The sequence below is a fragment of the Channa argus genome, chromosome 11 (genome assembly GCF_033026475.1).
Source record: "Channa argus isolate prfri chromosome 11, Channa argus male v1.0, whole genome shotgun sequence".
Taxonomy (NCBI): Eukaryota; Metazoa; Chordata; class Actinopteri; order Anabantiformes; family Channidae; genus Channa; species Channa argus.
In genome coordinates this window covers 22,792,147-22,813,152 of record NC_090207.1, presented here as the reverse complement: position 1 = coordinate 22,813,152, position 21,006 = coordinate 22,792,147, and the positions used below count along the sequence as shown (strand labels likewise).

Genomic DNA, 21,006 nt, shown 5'->3' with positions numbered 1-21,006 from the left:
ACGTGAATTGTCAGGTGGAGCATTGTGGGACAGAGATCTTAGGAAAGAGAGCAATAGCCAGGCAGAGCAGATTGATTTCAAGTCTCATGTTAGCAGAAGTTTAAGTGGCATATTGTAGCTTTATCAGCTATTCTACCGCTACGATTTTGCAAGTTACTTAATATTGAGACTTGATGTCAACAGGCAGCACTCATGCTCTCAACCTTGTTTATTATCTTTTTTGGATAGCAAATTCTTTTTATCTTATACTCAAATAATGTTTATTACTACTTGATTTACAGGATGGCTACTACTATTATTATTATTATTAAAACAAAGAAATTATTCTCAATGAAATACCTGGTAATCACGGTAAAGACACTCAGAATAAAACTACGTTTAAGACATTATGTAATTAAGAAATTATGAAAAACTTTGTTGGAGGCTTTTAAACAACCAAGGCTGTAACGTGTTATTACATATATCCTTTATTGCAGTGCAAAAAACAATGTGACATTTACTGAAGTTGGTGCTACAAGGTTTTCTACAGGACATCACCAAAAGTGCACATAGCTGCAGAGGGCTGGGCAGGCAGCAGGTCCTGACAGGGAGGAGACAGAGACAAGAGCTTGATTTATTAGATTCATTTCCCTCTGACTCAGACTACTTCCAACATCCCTGCTACCCCTTACCCATCCACCTAACACAGCACAGGGGCCGAGAGAAAAGGAGAAACATGAGGTGAGAGAAGAAAAGGGTACAGAGAAAAGATGGCAGTAGAAAATATGCAGGGAGTGTAAAGGATAAGAATCTTAGTAGTTCTCCATTTGTCAAACCATGTACCAACAAATTGTGATTATGTCCATTGATTGAGCTATAAGATGTAATAAGACAATCAAAAGATATAAATGTATGGCAAAAATTGTCACAAAACAACAAAAATCGCATAACAGAAATTTCTTTCTTCTGGTCACCAGAAGAATCAAATAAGGTGGAGCAAAGAAACAAATAAGGTGGAGCGTGTGGAAAAACAGCGAGCACAAAAATAAGAATCCAGAGGACAGGAGAAAGAAGGAAATGAAAAGCATAAAGGAAGAGAGAAAAACTGCAAGAGCAGTCCTCTTAGCAGCCTGTGTGCGACCAACACCTCAATCATTCCTGACGCTTAACCCCTTCCCTGCTAGGGGAGGTCAACAGCTCCCACTCACCCTGTAAAGGCGAGGGTAAGCATGAGCTGAGCATAGGTTGCTTTTCTCAAATACACACACACCCACACACACACACACCCACACACACACACACCTTGTACAGAGATGCACGCTACATTGAAGCTTCAGTTACTGGCTGCCACTGTAAATTAATCCCCAGCAGACACAAAAAAAATGAAAAGCTAATCCTCCCTCTATGACAGAGATATTGGAACAGCGAAACACAATCCTCAAATTCCTCTTGAGAGCTGTTTTTCCTCACAGTTTCAGCCTTTTTTTTTACCTTAGCCAGCACTCACTGCCAGGACTGCTCTTACAGTATAGCAGCACTCTAGAAATTTCTCGCAGGCTTCTTGTTTAAGTGTCATGGCTGACACTTTACTTTAGGTGTGTGTCTATATTATAAGCTTGTCTGTTCATGTATTGGGGTAGATGGCCCCCCAACATAAGGAGGGTTCAGGAATAAAACCTTCTGAAGAAAAACAACAACAAAAACACACACACACACACACACACACACACACACACACACACACCTCATGGCAGGTGTCATCAACTAGCTGCTAGTGCAACTGGGTAGACTTGAAATGCCACCTTAAATCAATACAAACATGTCTTACAAGTTACAAGTTCCGGAATAAATACACAGCTGCACGTAAACAGATGAGCGAAGGTACCCTAGTTTGACCCAAGCTGACACACCCCACCGATACTTTGTGGATCATTTAAACACAATATTATCAAACTGAATCAAACTGTAGATTTGTGCTCCAGAGTGTGCATACTTCATTTCACTTTCTAATGGCTAAAATTAATACTTGTATCGGGAGATAATAGGTTATACAAAACAAGTAGTGGTGCCCCGGTTTCTCCTTTATTGCGACTTCTGTTATCCAAAGAACGACAGAAAAACAGTGAGACAGGAAGGAGAGAACAATGGAAGAAGGACGAAGGGGAAGCAGAAATAGAGGAGGGGGGGGGCGATAAAAGGCAATGAGAGAAAAGAGAAAGAGGGAAAAGCGTTGTTGTCCTTGTCTCGTCTCAAGTCAAGGATCTCATTAACATGGAAGCCCAATCTCAGCAACCCCCCACCACCACCATACCTCCCTTATGGCCTCCCCCACCTTGAATACAAACTCATTGATCAGTGTTACAGGACATGCAGTGCAAAAAGGGACGACACACAAACACATACACACTTGTTAAAAAAAAAAAATCATCAGATGCACTAAGAGCCTTCCGTCAGTAGACACACCTTGACCTGCTTTTGTTCTGCTTCCATCTGAGTGCACGCAAACATGCACAAAGTGACATTTAGATGACATCAGCTGACAAGTACAAGTGTGTATGTGACTTTTCAAATCTGAAAGCTGTCTAGCACCGCTGGAACCCACTTGAAATGAACTTGTGCAAATTTTCATGTGACATCTTCCAGCAGCCTAAAGCAGAGCTCGAGTTGTGCCCCTCAGCCATACATTGGCTTCTATTAAAAATCAAGGTTAGCCAGGGAGCACCAAGTTAAATCACTGCATCAAATAGAGCGGGGTTGGCCGCACTCCAGCGTCACTTCCGCAGCTGCTCAACACATCGTCTCTATTTGTGGGGGGTGAGGTTAACCATACGCATGACCTCATACAGCTATTCTGTGCCAAAAGGCCAGTCACATCAGAGTCACTAGTGAACTTGAGGCAACTACTACCCCTGGGCACTGACACTACAACTAACACTGCTTCTGACTCAGGACCAGCTGTGTATTAGCCTGGTTGTTTTTATGCTGGTGAAAGTGTCCTGTCTCAAATGATGGGAGATTCTAAGGCATTACACTGTGTGTGTACAAGCACTGTCCAGCTAATATTGAGCATGCAAAACAGACATTATCATAGACAGGTTCATTTATTTTACTTTTCTACAACAATCTGACAACTGTTGACACTGAGGTCAGGTCCTGCAAGAAAAAGTTGTTTTTTTTTTAAATGTAATGTTTCACTACTTTTGCACACACACAAAAAAACAAACAAACATTTTATTCTCATCCATTCTTTTGGAAGTTCCACACCAATATGAGATCAATTAATAGAAACATTAACTGCATCACTTGAAATGACCAAAGGAGTTGAATGTTATGATTTATTATGATATTATTTCGGACTAACTAATTATTAATTTTAGTATGAGTTTATTTGGCCGTTATTTTTCTTACCACTTCATCAATTTTTTAGTCTAGAAAATCAGTCTTGTAAAATGTCCATCACAGTTTGTGACAGACAAAAGTGAAGTAGAAAACCTCGACATACTATGTAAGAAGTCAAAAATCACTCTCACACAGCAGATGCTACAACCAGATCAGAAATGTAGCTAATAAACTGCAGATTTAGATTATTTGATGCAAATTTTAAATAAATGAATGCTGAACATTTTTCCCCATTTCTCTGCTGGTGTACTGTCTACTGCTAAATGTCAAATTAACTGGGCCTGTGATAGCAGCTTAAATGCCATCAGAGAGTGCGGCCTGACCTTTTTTTTTTTTTTTTTTTTTTTTTTAAACTTATGGGCAATGTAAAAACAGGACTCTGGCAAAATGGAAACCAAAAATGCCGGTAAAAAAAATAAAAAAAACAGAAATGCAAATTTTCTGCAAGTTTCACCTCCTACTTAAAAACATGATCAGCCCCAATTCTCGAGGGAAGCAATATCATGGCACCCAACTTAGTAATTTTCCCAGCATTCCTGTGGTGTAGTACTGTAACTCTGGGAATGTTTCCATCTATTCAGCAAACACACAAAATCCTCTCCTGTGGCCATATAACGTGATGTAGCACAATGGTAGATGGGACGGGGGACAGAGAAAAAGACAATAAAGTAGGTGAAAACAAAGCCATATAAACTGTGTTTAAGGGTATTTTGTATGGACTGTCTTTTCAGTGACAGTGCAGAATGTCCTCACCTTAAGCAAACACAGGCAGAGGGAATGTGTATAAGGTCGATCCAATATGGGCACAGTGGAATGAATTACATTGGATAAGCATCTCCATTATGGTTGATAATGAGTGATGCCTAATGTATTAGCTCTACAAACACTACTAGCAAAGAATGCATTGACTGCAGGACTAAAACATAAGTCAAAACTGGTAAGGGGTTGGCAGGAAATCATCCCAACACATTGAATGTTGGTCACAAGTCACTTTTTTTCACACGTCCTCGCTGTGACACTGCACGTTGACATCGAGAACTCTAGTTCACCTCACTCCAGCTGTTGGAGAGAGGGTAACTGGAGGGCAGGGAGATTGCTCTTGCCTACTATGACAGGATTAAACATCACACATGCACAGACAACTACATACCCACACGAATACACACACAAAAGCTCAGCATCAAGCCCATCCCACTTAATGGCCGTAGCCGAATACTGCTAACGGGCACTCTGGAAGCCAATGAGGTTTGCCATCCATATATCCCTGACCCCTAGTTGACTTTGGTCCCCCATTCACCTCCCCCTTTATGACCTGGCAATGGCACCCTATTAGGGTGAGAGGGGGAGACTGAAAAACAGAAATAGCATTCTAGGATCTTGTTTGAATGGAGTACTCCGACACAACCATCAGCCCAGTGAGTACACAAATCTCCACGTAAATGGGGTCAAAGCCAGTGCTCAGCCATTTGTTTTGATTTTCCTTCCCCTCTGCCTTCACTCACACACTCTCCCTTTGCATGGGAAATCATAACTGTTAGCAATCATGCAGAGAAATATGGCAATGATGCACCAGTGAAAAAGTAGTGCAAAGAAGAGTGGAGAAAAGTGATCGTGCAGCACCCGGCTCTGTCTTCGATGCACGCAGCTTCTCCAATGTATATGCTGCATGCACAAGCACAAACTAATGTAGACATCAACACCCCCCCTCTCTCACACACACAAAAAACTAAAACATATGATTAAGCTGCCACAGGGTTGCTTCACCTGGAAGGCTATATCCAGGCAACATTGCAAAAAAATAAAATTAAAATAAAAATAACACAGGGAAAAAAGGTAAACAGGCTTGTGTAAATGCTGGACACAAATGTCAACTTCCTCACTACTGCAGTAGTTTCTCCATGACCCATCTAGACTTAAATAAATAAATAAAGTCACACAAACTAAGAAACCTTCCCTTTTAGATCCACACATTTAATTCATAAACATAATTCAGAATGCTTTTGCAATGAGGTGTGCATTAAATTATATTTTTCAATTTGTTATTTGGAATAGCAAGCTGATCACGAGCAGTGTCAGAGAGAGAAAGAGGTGACGACTGCTCATCTAATTGACACATGGGATCAAAAAGCTGGGCCAGCAAAAGCTGCAATGCACTGTAAACGAGACCTGGCATTGCAGATTAAAAAACAGATTACAAAGTTAAGAAAGGCTCAACTTTCTAAAACATATTCAGGTCCAGTGCAAACAACAGCAAGAGCCAAGTCCAACTATCCTTACTTCAGTAGAAACTAAAAACATGGACTTGTTTACTACCCCACTCCACTATATTATGGAATTATTAGGAAAATAGAGGTAAAGCTGTTTTGCAGGGCATTTTTCTAAAGAGTAAAAAGTAAGCTTTTCCGTATATGAAGGCCAGATGTAGCATTATAAAGTGTACAATACTGTGTTGTTTAGGGCACAAGCAGTTCAGTGCGTGGCACCTCATGTTACTTCAGCCTCCTCTCTAGGCTAATCCTAATCTGTGTGCATGTGTATGTGTGTGTATACATATATGGTCATCCTTAGTAGCTTCTATGGCTGCATGGAAATATCCACATACACAGCCACACAGAGGCCCAAAAAGCCAAGGGCCAGTCAAAACAACGTTTAGGACTAGCCCAGAGTCCTAATGGCTTTTTAATACCCACAGTAGTGCAGAGCTTGAACAAGCATTATTACATGATGTTCATTAGAATGTATGCTTGCATGCATGATGGTATATGAACTAAATGATTTATGACAAATGAACCAAACGTGGGTGGTAATAAACATGTTGTTTTTTGTATTCAGCTTTTGTTTATGTTTTTGATTCTTTTTTGGTATCCAGTGGGTTCATACAGTTACGTTTGTGTATGCGTGTGAGTGTGTACATGTCACTGGCCCTTACAAGCAGAGGTTAGCGGCTGGCTGCTCTCTGATCAGGTTACAAAAGTGGGTGTTCCCTTTCTCTTCTGTCGCCTGCATGTCTGCCTCTCCCTCTCTCTCTAACTCATTCCTTCTCTCTCGTTCTCTTTTCCCTCTATGTCTGTGCCTCTCTCTCCCTTTCTGGTTACAGAGGGCTGAAGCTTGCGTCATTCAGACTTCTTCCTCTGGCACCACTTCAGACCATCTCTCTCGTCTGTCTTCCTCCCATTCTCTCTTCCTCTCTTTCCATCTCCTGACAGGAGCAGCCCTGCAGCTGGTCCACACTCCCTACAGGAGGGTGGGAACCATGAGACTCTACTCCCCTGACCTACACCTCCTCCTTCTCTACTTCTACTACTGAAAAGTGGCCCACCAGCCACCTGTCCAGCACCATTCTAGTGCTGCTCATCTAGACCAATGTATACCTGGGATTCTGTCACTCACACGTTAGAAAGACGGCAGGAAAGCAATGTATTCTCTACTTTCTGGTTGCATGCGGAGTCTTTCATGTTTTTGACATGCTTTCTGAATGTATATCCCCGTTTTCCCAAACACACACCATTAAAATCCTAAAACACAAAAGGCACATAGTTCCATTTTGGAGGAGTCGCTCACTCTGGTCTCTGTGTAATCCTACAGCTGTTGCCCAGTCTTTCTAAGCCAGTTCTAAAATAGCTCTGCAATATGCTAACTATAAACTATTTCACCACAAGCTGGATCAAGACTTACAAAGGACAGTTACATCGTCAGAGACCGTACTATACTGAAGTACATTTCAACCTCAACATTACACCTTGTGTTGCCAGTTAATCAATCTGAAAGACTATGGATGTACAGTAGCTATCATGCAAGTACAGTAGGAGATGATCCAACACACACAAAAAATATGTTGTTTCCTGTTATTTACACAGATCATACAGTTTCTATTTCTCAAAAAATTCTAACTGAAGAGCACATCAGATTTCTTGCCACAATCTCCTCAACCACAGTTATTGTTTCAACAGGATATCCGTGATCTTATCAGACAGCTGATGCCACAAAACCAAAGTGCTTTACACCCATTTTTTAAATACGCAACCTATTTAGACTAATACGTTTGTTATAAGCAGTGATCTTCAACATCCAAATTATAAATGTCAAATAAATATGACAAGCCAGATAATGCAATTATAAGTTTACAAATTAACTTGTTATGTCAATGTTTTATGTTTAATAAGTGTGGGGGGATTTGAAAAATTATGTTTGTGGTGCAGACATTGTGAGTGGTGCACATGTGCAGAGACATTACCTTGTCTTTCTCGTGGGGCAACAGGCGGACAGGAGGCAGTGATTCCAGAGACACCGTCCCGGTACCATCATCCTGGGATCCCGTGGTCATTCTGCGGCTGACGAGTTGGAACAGTGGACCCTGCTTGACCACACGTCCATGGGCAACTGCTCTCTTCAGGGCAACCCTCAGCTGCTGATGGAAGAGGCCTGGCCCCATGGAGCCACTGCCTGACAAGAAAGCTGCCACATCAGCCTGGCACTTGAGAAAGCGCTCAATGTTCTTTAAGCTTGACCCACTAGGCTCATGGAGCCCCTCAAGTGCCCGCTTAATGAGCTTGTTCCAGTCGAGTCCTGGTTTCTTTCCTGAATGGGAGTGAGAGCTGCTACTACCACTACCACCGCCACCACCACCACCACCACCACCTCCACCTCCACCTCCACCACTGCCGCCGGTGCTGCTGCCACTACTGCCGCCACTGCCACTGCCGCCGCCTCCTCCTCCTCCTCCTCCTCCTCCAGAGCTGCCACCTCCTTTGGGCTTGGGTAGAGCCAGGCGCCCAGGGTTATCTGGGTCCTTGTAAGAGTTGAGACCTTTGTTGGTGACTTTAAGAATGGTACCATCCTTGACACTAAGCTCCAACTGCTCCAGAACCGTTTTGCGGTCCAGACCATGGGACATGGAGACAGCATTGCAAATGCGCTCCTCTGATGGTCGCTGCTTCTGCTTCTTCACCTTCTTTATGGCCTCTAGGATCCACTGGGTGTACATTGGGTTTGCAAGTTTCACCATGGCTGGGGTCTGGGTGGGTGCGGGGGCCCTGAAGCCCTACTGCAATGCCCGCACACAAAAAATAGGGAGTGTAAGCCAAGGAAACACCTGGCCTGCGCCGTAGCGCCGCCTCCTCCTTTTCCTCTTTGCCCTCTGCCTGATTACTATCCCTTGTCCTGGGGCCGCACAGAGAGTCCCTCAGAAACTGAGTATGAGCAGCACGGAAGGGAGCAGCTGACCATAGCACAAACCCCCAGAACCAACCCTCCACTGTGTAAAAATCTGTCCCGCCCACCACCCACTCCCTGCCAGTTGAAAGTTTCTGGCAAGAAGCAGGGGGAGCGGAGGAACTAGTAGGTCTAATAGCAAATTAAAGTCCCACAGAACACAAAGTAGGGTAAGGGGCTTTTAGAATGATAAAGTTACTCCCACTTTGCCTATAACCAAATACATGTACTCATACAATAAAACCTGTTCAGTAAGACCCCTGTCACTAGCAAACTAGCCAATTCCCAGTATAAGCTGGGAAATACGATCTCTAAGACATAAAATTAGTGTTTCAATAGCAAAGATCCAGGTAGTACAATAAATATCTTTTCTGTGGATTATAAAATTCCGCAAGAAGAATTTAGTCTGTATCCACAATCCTTCATATTCACTTGTTCTCTGGTGCCGTCTTTCACTCTTCCAGCATTATTCTTCTCAGCTCTGGTACAGAACAGATCTCTCACCCCAGAGGGCAACCAGGGTTGATCACCTTCATGCCTATTACACTTCAGTAGCTGTCAAATCCTAGAGAAAAAAATAAAACACACAGAGAGAGAGAGAGAGAGCGAGAGAGAGGGGTTAGTGACACCTTGAAGTAAATGTCAATTAAATTAGATAAAAACAGCAGCAAAGGTTTAAAGGATGATGAGTTTAACTGGGATCTTAGAGAGGAAATGGGTTTTTAAATCACACTAGCACACCATGCAGTGCCCTCACACAGACATAAACAAAGCCATGCTTTCCCTTAGAAAGCACCATGAGGTTTAACCATACACCAATAACAAAACCAAATGGGGAGGAGGAAGAGCGACTTGACTGATACCAGTACATCTAATCAACTTAATCTCAATCATGCACTTCTCTTATTACATGGCCATCACATACAAAAGCATGACCAGTAACGCATAACACAAACCGTGTCAACAAACAAAGTATCGTTATGACCACAATTTCACAATCGATAGCAGAAATGGCGCAAATATCCAAAATCATTCTAGTGCACAACAAAAAGTGAACGTCATACTTACTTTTGCACAAGCAAGTTGACTATTGGACTAACTAATTCGGTTGCTAATGTCAACACGATGCAGTCAAAACACAGACTGTTAGCAAACATTAGCTGAGGGGCTAGCTGAAAATCAAAGCTAAGTTAATTCACGAACTGCCAATTCGTTTCCTGAGTTGTTTACAATGCCGACTAACTGTGTTTACACTCAGCGATATGATACTAGGCTGCTAAGTATGTGACGACAAGCCTTCCCGCTAACTGCTGTTGTTTAGCGAGCTAATGTTAGAAGCTAGCTGGAGAGCTAACGTTACGATTATGTTACTAATGTTACTCGCTAACCCGAAACGTAAACAGCATGAGGGGAGCGGTTGCGCTTGCACTAAAATACAATAAAACCCCTTCGTGTTACGATCCCAACGTCTACTCAACGGCAAACACAGCCAAGTATCTGATTTTGAATGTCACTGAGATGTGAACGTGAGACCGCGGCCTTGTAAAAGGCACAATGCAACTTGCAGACGGCCATCTCCGCTAGCGAGCAAGTGCAAAAATTAAGATTATCCCAGCTGCGAATTTGGCACCTTTACATATTCTGCTGCCTCATTCTCAGCCTTCGGTGTAGCACAGAAGCTTATGTCCGATTAGAGTCGCCCCTACGAGCGGTCCCCACCTCGCTGACTTCCTCCCTCCTCAAACCGCCCTCCCACGTAACGCTTCAGCCTGCGGTGCAGTGAAGACAAGGCCGCTGGAGCGAAGTAGCTAGGCCTCGGCTCCCCCCTCCGTACCCCCCACCCGCCTCCGCGATCATCATCCCTCCGTACCCCACTCTGCCTCTACCTCTCGCGGTTCCCCCCGAAAGCCCGAGCGGGTCCGGTTCTGGTTAACGAGAGAAGCTCGGGTAAAGTGGGCTGCGTACAAATCTCATGTCCCTCCATTTGGCTTCCGCTGCTACTCACCGGAATTTCGTGTCGAGCCGCCGAGAAGAAGGTGCCAGAACCGTGCGAAACGGAGACAACAACAAGCCTAAAAATGCAGCCAGAGACCAGGGGCTCTAGAGCCGACGCCATCTTTGAGTGAAACAGGAGCGCGGCTGTTGGGGGAGGGGGGACACTGAACCGTCAGGCAGGACCCAGGGACTGTCTGCATGGTGCGAGGCGAAGATCCAGGGGAAGAAATTTTCACTGCAAGGCGCGGGGGGCGGCGGCGGCGGCGTGCTGTTGCTATGAGAGGGGTGTGGATACTGCTTGAGCGCATGAAATGGAAGAAAGGGACAGATGGTGGTGGTGGTGTTGGAGGCAGGCAAAAAAAATAAAAAATAAAAAGAAAGGAAAGGTGTTCTCGCATTCTCTGCTGTACTACAGCCACACGCTAGATTCAAGGGAGCGTCAGAATTTTGCCCAGCATATAAAAATATATAAATATATATTTTTAAAAAGCCAATGAGCGTGCCTTAACGTTAGAGGATATTTAAAGATCAAAGTGAGACACCCCTCCACACTGCAGTGCATTGTAGCAGCTGTGTGTTTTTAAGCTGCAGATGGGAAGTGAGCCACTGAGATCCATTCCCCAGACATGATCAGATGTTGCAGTGTGAAGCTGGCCATACATGTTAAAGCATGTTATTTTATGTCCATGCAGAGTCTACTGCTGCAATGCCTTTCAGATTGTGTAAGAGAGTACATTATCTTTCCACAATAGAAAATTATTACGTAAACTGTCTGCAGCCAATCCACTTAGTTACATATCATCAAATGACAGCTGAGTGCAACTGCGTTTCCTTATAATTTATGTGTGGAGTAAGTGTTTTTATTTTTTTCACAGCTCTCAGTGCAACATAAATTTAAGCATCTGGTGACAGATGAAAGCAACATAATGCAAAGGCATCACTCAGTGCATTTGAATCTGCAAGTGTGTTCAATTAAAAAGTTATTTGCTTTGAATATATGTAAGTTCTAAACACTTTTTTAATATCTTGTAGAAAATTAAAAACTACAATATTAAATAGGAGAGACTATTAATCAAGGATCGAAATCCAAATATTCCTCTAAGTATCACATCATATTTCATCTAAGGAATCTGCGTCGTGTAAGTCATAACAACTTAAGTACAGTCTGCGTCTGCTTCTTATTCATAAGTAAAACAATCAGTGGAGGAAAACTGATTTTTGCCGTTTCAATTTCATGATCATGGTGATACAGGGGCACTTGTGTTTGAAATCTGGCAGCAATCTTCCTTTTCTATTACAGGCTAATGCTGAAAGCTCCCCAGGTGAAAATTAAATTATCTGCAGCTTTGTGTAAAATGATGTGTACAGCAGTCCTCAGAGACGGATTATAGTGTGTCTTATAGGGAGCAATTAGACCCGAGGTTTTCCCAGGTTCCATGAGGTGCCTTGTGAGATGGGGAACTGCTGTCAACACAAATAAAACAGGTAAGGTCACAATCTACTTATTGTGCATCTTACATTTTTTCAGGTTCAAATACATCACATTCCAATGACAAGGCATTCATTACAATTAATGGGATTGTTTTTACATAGATAAATAGTGTAAAATGTTAACACATGAGTGGCTATTAGTATGCCTCCTGAGGACCCACATAATACATTAGTGCTTACACTAGGCCAACTAACAGAAGCAACCAGATGGACAGTACACAGGAGAAGCTTGTACTATATCTATAGTTCCTGGTCATAAATAAATAATATTGTGTACAATGATCCACAGCAGAGACCATGCTTACAGATACACTACAACAGAAACAAATTAACAACGGTGGGGTGTGTGGGTGCAGGCACAGGGAGTCATCTCACTGTAATTCCGATAAGATCATATTGATTTTCAGCCACTTAAATGGAGGCAGAGGTACAACTTGAAGACTTATTTATTCCAAAATGTGAGCTGTCAGCCTCTACGCTAAGTGAAAGGATGCAAGTGTGCATGCAGAGGAGTGGAAATTCACCTAATCTTAATTTACACAAATCAATTAACTTGCCTTTAAAAGATGTTATAAATCTCCATAGACACTTACTGGCCACTTTATTAGATGCACCTTGCTAGTACTGGGTTGGATCCGCTTTTGTCTTCAGAACTGCATTAATTCTTCACGGCATAGATTCAACAAGGTGCTGGAAACATTACTTAGACATTTTGGGCCAAATTGGCACGATAGCATCAGGCATTTGCAGCAGATTTGCTGACTGCACATTCATGATGCCTATCCCCTGTTCCACCACATCCCAAGGGGCTCGACTGGATTAAGATCTGGTGACTGTGGAGGTCATTTGAGTACAGTGAACTCATTGTCATGTTCAAGAAACCAGTTTGAGGTAGTTGTAGCTTTTTGACATGGCGCATTATCCTGCTGGAAGTCGCCATCCGAAGATGGGTACACTGTGGTCATAAAGGGACCGACAACCATTCTAAGGTAAACTGTGGTATTTAAACCATCGTCATTGATACCAAGGCACCGAAGGAAAATATCCCTCACACCATTACAACCACCAGCAGGCTGAACCAGTAATACAATTCAAATGTTGCAGTAAAAACTCATCAGAGTAAGCAAACTTTTTCCAATTCTTGTGGACAGTGCCAATCTAGCTGTTTCTGCAGTTTCCAATCTTTAAGCTAAGATAAGCGAACTAGTTTATAGCTTAAGCCTCATGTTGAATAAACAACTATGTGAGTGGTATCAATCTTTCATGTAATAAACTAGATTCACAAGTAAATAAGTGCATTTCCCAAATGGTAAACTACAACTTTAAGTCAACTTATTGACAAGAGTAGCTCTCTTGGTCAGGCGTCTCCAATGTACGGATTTGTCTTTATTAATTAAATGTCCTTAGAAGCTTTGTCAGATACTAATAGTTACTAATTATTTTAGGATAATAAATTGTCCAAAATTGCAAATAAATGTTTTGGTATGAGACCCATTTGGTATGTGAAAAAAGGAGACAAGTAATCCTTGGCTTCTTTTCATCTCCTTAATCCCCCCTGTTATTATTTCTGTTCTCTGTGCATCCACCTGCTAGGGGCCTTGAGCCCCCAGCAAGCCGCACCAGTGTCCACCTGCCCTACGCAACCCTCCCTTCTCTGACACACACACACACACACACACACACACACACACACACACACACACACACACACACACACACACACACACACACACACACACACACACACACACACACACATATCCTGTCCACCTGATGCACAGCAGCACCTCCTCCTCTCCAGGCCTGCTGTTGGGCCGCCTGGCTCTCACTCTGCTCCACTTCTTCCTGCCTCCGGTTTAAAAGCTGGACCTCTGCCAAGCCAAATAAACCTAAGGCATCTCTTCCAGTTTATGAAAATATTGGAAGCTACAATTACAATGCTGATTATGCTGTTGAAGAGGTTGTTTTTTGTTACCAGATATTGAATTTTGAGCTGGCCAATTTCCACACAGCCTATAAATAAGCTCTGTTGTTGTTTTAATTTAAAATCGTTTTGTGGTCACATGTCAGATTGCCTATTGTGAAATGTACTTAAAATAGGTTCAAATTGATTGCCTGTGTAGGTTTGGTAAATGAGGATGTTTATATACAAGGTCCACCTGATAGGACAGTTTCGAAATAAACAAAGGCACTTTTGACATTTGACTAATTCGGTATGAAGCCATACTGAATCCATGGCAAATTTTACTACTTCAGGATCTGAGTAAATTGAGACCTGGAGATTTAAACTGGAAGTCAGTCATTTGAAAGGAAAATTGGAAATGTATCCTGTGTAGCTGATACCTTTTACTTTGTCAACATAAACTATAGAGAACTGAAAGCTGAGTGCAGCTGTGAGTAAGCAGCGCTCAATCTGGGCCACCACCCCTGCAGACCACATTTCTGAGTTCCTGTTTTTTTGGGTGATGACTGGAGTGCTGCGTTCAGATAGCCAGGCAGTGTCTAGGATTGCTTCTTTTGTCCGTGTGAAACTAGCAAGCTTCCTGCTGTGGCTGGCTCCTTGCCAAGTCCCCAAACCCCAACCCAACCACTCCCCCTATCCCAACTCCAATTCTGACTCCTTACCCCTCCCATCCTGCAAAGAGCTGAAACATACAACGGAAATTTCCAGGGCCTGTCTGCCCAAGAGCGTGCCCCCACCCGTCCAGTAACCCCCACCACAACCACCACCCAAACCCCTCCTCCAACTCTCCCTCCCTGTGGTCCTTGCCTTGAATCCAAAGGGACAGAGAGCAGCTGGAAGGTGAAGTGCAGCTTGTGGGCACTGAGTGAAAGTCAAGCCAGACACCGCTCGTGCTCCATCCAACTCCTCCTGTCTGACATCTCATTGAAAACACCATCTCCTTCTCTTGAACCCAGAAGTGCTTAAGAGTGCCTCAGAGTGCACTTGTTTGCCAGACATAAGCAGTGGAAAGACAGTGAGGGAAACATCTACTCTGTTTGACAAATCAATTGTACTGCTGCTCTGTTCTGGATTTTCAAGCAGGAGCCTCTGACAAGGCCATCAACATGCACTAATAGTTAAGCAGAGGAAACAGTAACGGTAACAGATGAAATAAGAAAATCCCTAAAACGTTTGTTTCCTATTTTTCTTAATTTTAGAAGCAGTGGTTTTAAGGCAACTTTAATTGATAATTGGTTCTATAGAGCTGAGAACAAGAACATTTGATTGTCAGAAATGCTTGCAACCACTTAAACCTTGTAAGCATGTTGGATTGAATTTATTTCAACTAGGCCTTTACAAAAGTGTACTACCAATACAAAAGACTGTGGAGGGTGTGCCGTGCTGTTTTTTGACTGACACCAGTAACTTCCCGGAGTCTTCATTGGTTGCCCAGCAACTAATCCTGGTTGAGATAACTCTGACATTAACCCCCTAAAAAACTGTCAAATTGTTGTTGTTGTTGCAAACATACAAAAGTTTTGGTGGTGGTAACAATGTTTTCTACTTTTGATCAGAGTTAACCACTTGCACACTACAGCTACTATTTGTACATATTTAAATGTTATAGAGAAAGGCTAGTTTTAGTTTTAATTTCAATGTTGAAGATGATTTTCAAATGACAAGCCAAATTATCAGATGTTTGTAGGACTTGGCACCATTTAGAGACATAGGTAAATGTACTGGGTCTTCTCTGCCACTAAAACAAGTCCTTCAAAGGCAGGTGTGAAAGAGTGTGGATTTGTATCATCTGCATAAAAATATATGTTGTACTTATTGGGGTTAATAATGTTACATTTAATACGTTAATGTTACATTCATATGAAATGTAAATAAAAATGAACATTGAATAACCTCCTATAAAAGGAGGGATGGGTTTGAATGAACAACATCTGATTTTGCTCCCGAAAGGTAAGCAGGGATCTGGGACATCATCTACAGTTCTCTCCATATTGGACCTATTTACTGTATTTATTCAAGCTGTACACAGCAGTTTGGATTTAAGATCAAAAGACGGATGTCAAACGAAAGTTCAGTATTTTCAGCCTCAAACGTTTAAACAACACAAAAGTTTGCACTTTTTGTATCAAATCACCAAAAGATAACATCCTCCAAAAGTATTGGAACTTTCTTCTTTTAATATGCTTTTCCAGGCTTTTACTGGAGCTTCTTTCAGTTGTTGTTTGCTTTATGGGGGGATGTTGGTCCCCTTTCATCTCATCTTCAGCAGGTAAAGTGCATGATTGTCTTGGCAAGTCGAAAACCTTCCACTTTGTTCCTCTGAAATCTTTATTCAAGTTGGCAGCATGTTTTGGACCATGCTGCATGATGACACTCCTCCCAGTTAGTTCTGATGCTCTTCTGCTTATACTATCATGAGGTAAATCATCAATGAAGACCAGGCAGCCCATTACAGAAGCAGCCACTACCTCTGCCACATTTCAAAGATAAGCTTGTATGGTTTGGATCATGAGCAGATCCTCTCTTTATCCCACCTTTGGCCTTTCCATCATTTTGGCAGAGGTTAATCTTGTTCTCAGCAGGCCATTTTCATTTGCTGTTCTGTGTATGTTGCTCAGTACACCAGTGGTTCCTCCCTTTATCAGGACATTCCAGGTTGCTTATTGGTGATACTCAATATTTGTTCACTTCAATTCAGTCTAAAAGACTGAACCAAAGTGTTGTTAGAACTATTTTTTTCACAAGACACATCTGAGATAAAAGTGTTCCTACACAAAAGGTGCTATCTTCTATGCTATTTCAAAAATTGTATGACAGCGTAAACAGTATCTGAAAGTTTGAACTTTTATCTGTTATCTATATTTGGATCTTAAATCTGAATATCTACAGCAAAAACAAATACATTTGCCTTGCCTAGACCTTTGGAGGGTCTAGGTTACAAAGGTTACATATAATGGGAATTCACTTTAATTCTGAGAGGTATATGAGAAGATCATGCCTTTGTGCCAAGTAGGTTAGTTTAGCTCAAAGCTAACATGTCTCACAGTCCAATGTTAACAAATGCTGCACTTCTAAAGCTCACTAATAAACACGTTGGGAATGTACGTGTATTCTCGTCACAACGAACCTGTTTGGTGTTGTGAAACTGAATCTGTGATCTGTTTCAGATAACAGGTCCTCTGCCTTCTTCCTGATCCTGCCACCACCAATGCACCCCCACTCATCGTAGACTTTATCAGTCTGGTAAAACGAGTCATTGCTTTGGTTGATTGTTCACCGGTGCTGCATACTGCAGCCTGGCAGCTTAAATATTCTGGTATACTCCAATGCACCAAAAAGCCAGACAAGTCCAAACAGTGAAGTAGTAAGCAGGGCGTTATTAAAAACTTAAAATATCGTCTTTGGTAAAATTATGTAAAATAATGAGATTCACAAAAGGAATAATCAAAAGACAGAAAGATTTGCTAGCATCAAGGCTCTTTTGAAAGTGAAAAAGTTTTTCTATGAACAACTATAAACTACTGCACCACAGAGAGAGTTTCTTTGCTTTCACCCAACAAACAGCAATTATATCACAAGGCTTTGTTTGGCTGTTTGGTATCCAGACCTCCCACATTACAGGCTCCTTCCCAAGTCCAAGCCTCTCAGAGAAGCTGTTTGCAGAGCAGGATGCACCGCAGACAGACAATGCAGCCTCCAGGACTTGCTCACACACATACACATTCCTGTGGGCCTGGTGTTGGGGGAGACTTAACCTCTGGAGCTCAGCATGCTTTGTCTGCTCCCCCCCGCCCCAAATCACCTATTTGACCATGTGTGCACTTACTTACACAACAAGCCTTCCTCTTTAGCAAGATTCATGTGAAAAAGGATTCCATCGTTAATGTGCGAGTGAATGCAAAGGATTTGTGATTGCTTGATTTCCTTAATGGGAGTGATATATGTTAAAAGCCACACCGTTCACAGTCATTTACATTAATGACAGCACTTTCAGATTACTGCAGGGTAATGGGAGCAAAAACGTGTACACTCCCATGAATGATGAGCCCTCCACTGTCGTCGTAAATTACATTACAGGGCCAGTAATGATCTGTGTTGTTCTTATGTAAAGTGTGGTGAATCAGTTATTCATTCAATACGGTGCCTAATTGAATAATTAGATTCTTGTCTGTGTGAAGATATGCACGTTTGACTCCCCCTGCAAGAGGCAACAGATGGAGCATGTTATGTAATCATGTTGAAGTCAATTAAAATTACAGATTATCCTGTAGAGATGTGTAACAATGTGAAATGCTCCTATGTATCATAATGAAAGTGATAAATACCTTCAGTTCTGGTGGATGATAGTGGAGCCCAGGTGACAGTGACGGAAGGGCCTGTCACGTTTTTCATATTGGAGAAAGAACAGAAAGTGCTGTTGAGAATGATGATTTTATCATGTTTCATCAATCCAACACATTTCCTGACTGGAAAGAGGCATTTACAGGCCATAGTGGATAAACTTGTTTCAGGTTAGATTTTCTGCATATTTCTGTTTGGACTACATCTTAACCACACCACAGTCTTACACACAAACATACATAGGATGTTTGCTCTGTGTATCTGTGTTACAACTAATTCCATTTTTATATGTTTAAAAACTGCTGTTCTTACAAACCAAATTGGATGAATTTCCATAAAATTTGGAATGCAGCAGATTCTTTTAGCAGATGAATCCTGCTTTTGTGATTTTCACAATCCCTGATATTTTCCTTTAGCTTCACCATGAAGATGCAATTCATGCAGAAATAAGAAGACTTTAATAACCCCGTGAATGACCTGTAATGACCTTGGGGATGTCCTGGCTTTTTATTTAGCACCACCACACCATCAGCAAGACTGAGAGTACGCCTAGCCATGCTAGGAGGTCTGAGCCTTGTCCACATGTATAGTTAAAAGCACCAAAACTGTTACAAGTCATGCATGCCAAGTGTCAGGGAATTCTATAGCTAATAAGATTTCATTGTTGACTAAAGTGTTGGACGAATCAATCAATATTTCTAAGTTAATATTTTAATGTTTTTCATTTTGGGGTCAAAGTTACAGACCGGCTGGTTGACACTGGCATCTTTACAGTCTGAACTTATGTGACTTTTAAACTTCATGACAATTAGGCTTCTGCAACGCTCCACTGCCAGTGAACTTCCCGCTCTAAGGTCACCAGTCCAAGTAAAACAACTTAACCCTGGTGTGGCAGACACTTCAACCTACCCCTGAGGGCACGAGTCCTTCCCCGACCTACAGATTCACAACATACCCTTGTACTGCAGCAGGGGTCTGGAAGTCATCACTGATACTGGCAATACACAGGGAGCTCTGAGGTCATCAATAATGACTCCATTTACTTAACACGGACCCAAACACCTGCTCATTTATCATGGCTGACACATGTCAGCCTGGCCCATTTCTCACAGAGGAGCCAGCCAACCACTGCAGATCCTGATCAGGTCACCTCCGCGCTGACAGGGCTTTAGTGCGTAGATTATTGCACAATAACAATGACAGCTAAGTGCAAACAGTTACTAGTTGTCCTGCTTGTGTGGAGAATGGATTTTTTTTTTTTTTGCACAAATCCTGGACACTGCAAGAAAATGTCTGCATGGATGTCAGCAATTCCAAATACTTCGATTATACTAAAGAGTGGCATTGATTCTGATTGCATTTGAGAATCATTCTCACTGATTATTTTACATTTTCTAGGATTCTGTCTGTAAAAAAATCAACTTTCAGGTTTTCTCTATTTTTCCTGGGAGAAAAACACCAGTTGCTAAATTCTGTGCCAGGCTTTCAAGATTACTTCCTCTATCAAAATTTCCAAACTGTTTAGAAGATGATAAAAAAAAGCACGTTCCAGGTGCTTTTAGGGGATTTCCAGCTGTGCCCTCGATCATGACTGATGATGTGTCGTTGCATCATGCATTCACAACTAAAACAAACACAACAGTCGCCACTGTTTACCTTCAACTATTTCAGAAGTCTGGCCTGGAGTCAGTGGTTAGAAAGGGGGGACCAGATGATTTCTCAGGGTCTGGCAGAAATAGAGATAAAACACAAAGCCAACAAAGCAAACATACAATATTCAGAGTGGAAGCGTTTTTTTTGCATGGGTACTTTATAAGTGAACTGTTACATTCAAAATGTAGCAACAGAACATGTTTTCAGAGAAAATTCGTGCACATAAAAATAAGAATGTTTAAAAAAAATGGGTGCCTAATTTATGTCTGTACAGAGTGAGTAGTACAGATGAGAGAGATGGCAAAGGTTTTTTTGCAGGTCATAAATCAAACCATTATTTTTTTTAATGTATATTTTTATTAGACTTAAAATTTAAATTAAAAGTAAAATTACATCAAGGAACAACTGCAACGCCAGCAACAGGTTATGGGTGAGGCGTCACACAGAGCCAACAAGTGGTGAGTAGATTAGAATCAGACAAGGCATATAACAAATTTCATTAGAAATAGTAGATCATAAAATAGGGAAAATCAGGGGAGAAATAATATAAAAAGAAAACATATGGCGAATGTATGGTTGGAGAGTTCTGTTGTAGAAGTTCCACAAAGGTGCTCAGAGGAACCAGAATTTTATAGATATGTCCTTCAAGTCATATGTTAGTTTCTCCAAATCTAAGAGATTACCAGCTTGTGATAAGCACATCTTAAGGAATGGGAGAAGTTAAAATTACAATGTAATTCAGTTCTTCGCCAAGTAGATGAGGAAGTTCACGAGACAGTGATCTTCAGGAGTAAAGGCCAACAGTGTTTTGCATTTTTGCAGCTATATAAGATTGACAAATTCAAATTTCTACCTGGAAGTGGCCTAGATAAACGGTTTGCTTATACAGACCATTTATAATGATGAAAAAAAAAAAAATTTAAATTTAAGAAATATTTTTTTTTACGAATGTCCCTTGTCTAAATCTGCAATAC

General features: G+C 41.8%; 1 protein-coding gene across 2 annotated transcripts in view; it reads right to left on the bottom strand.

Moving 5' to 3' along the window:
• kat6a (K(lysine) acetyltransferase 6A) overlaps positions 1-10,910 on the bottom strand; it is a 31,748-nt gene extending 20,838 nt beyond the window's left edge. The window contains exons 1-2 of one of the 2 annotated variants that reach the window (XM_067520893.1): positions 10,595-10,910; positions 7,613-9,154 (exon numbers count right to left, since the gene is read on the bottom strand). In XM_067520893.1, the coding sequence (XP_067376994.1) occupies positions 7,613-8,383 (771 nt within the window). In that variant the 5' untranslated portion in view covers positions 8,384-9,154; positions 10,595-10,910. Of the gene's footprint in view, positions 1-7,612; positions 9,155-9,657; positions 9,679-10,594 lie in introns of those variants that run through there. The other variant, XM_067520894.1, reaches the window with a different exon arrangement.
• Positions 10,911-21,006: the final 10,096 nt, after the last annotated feature.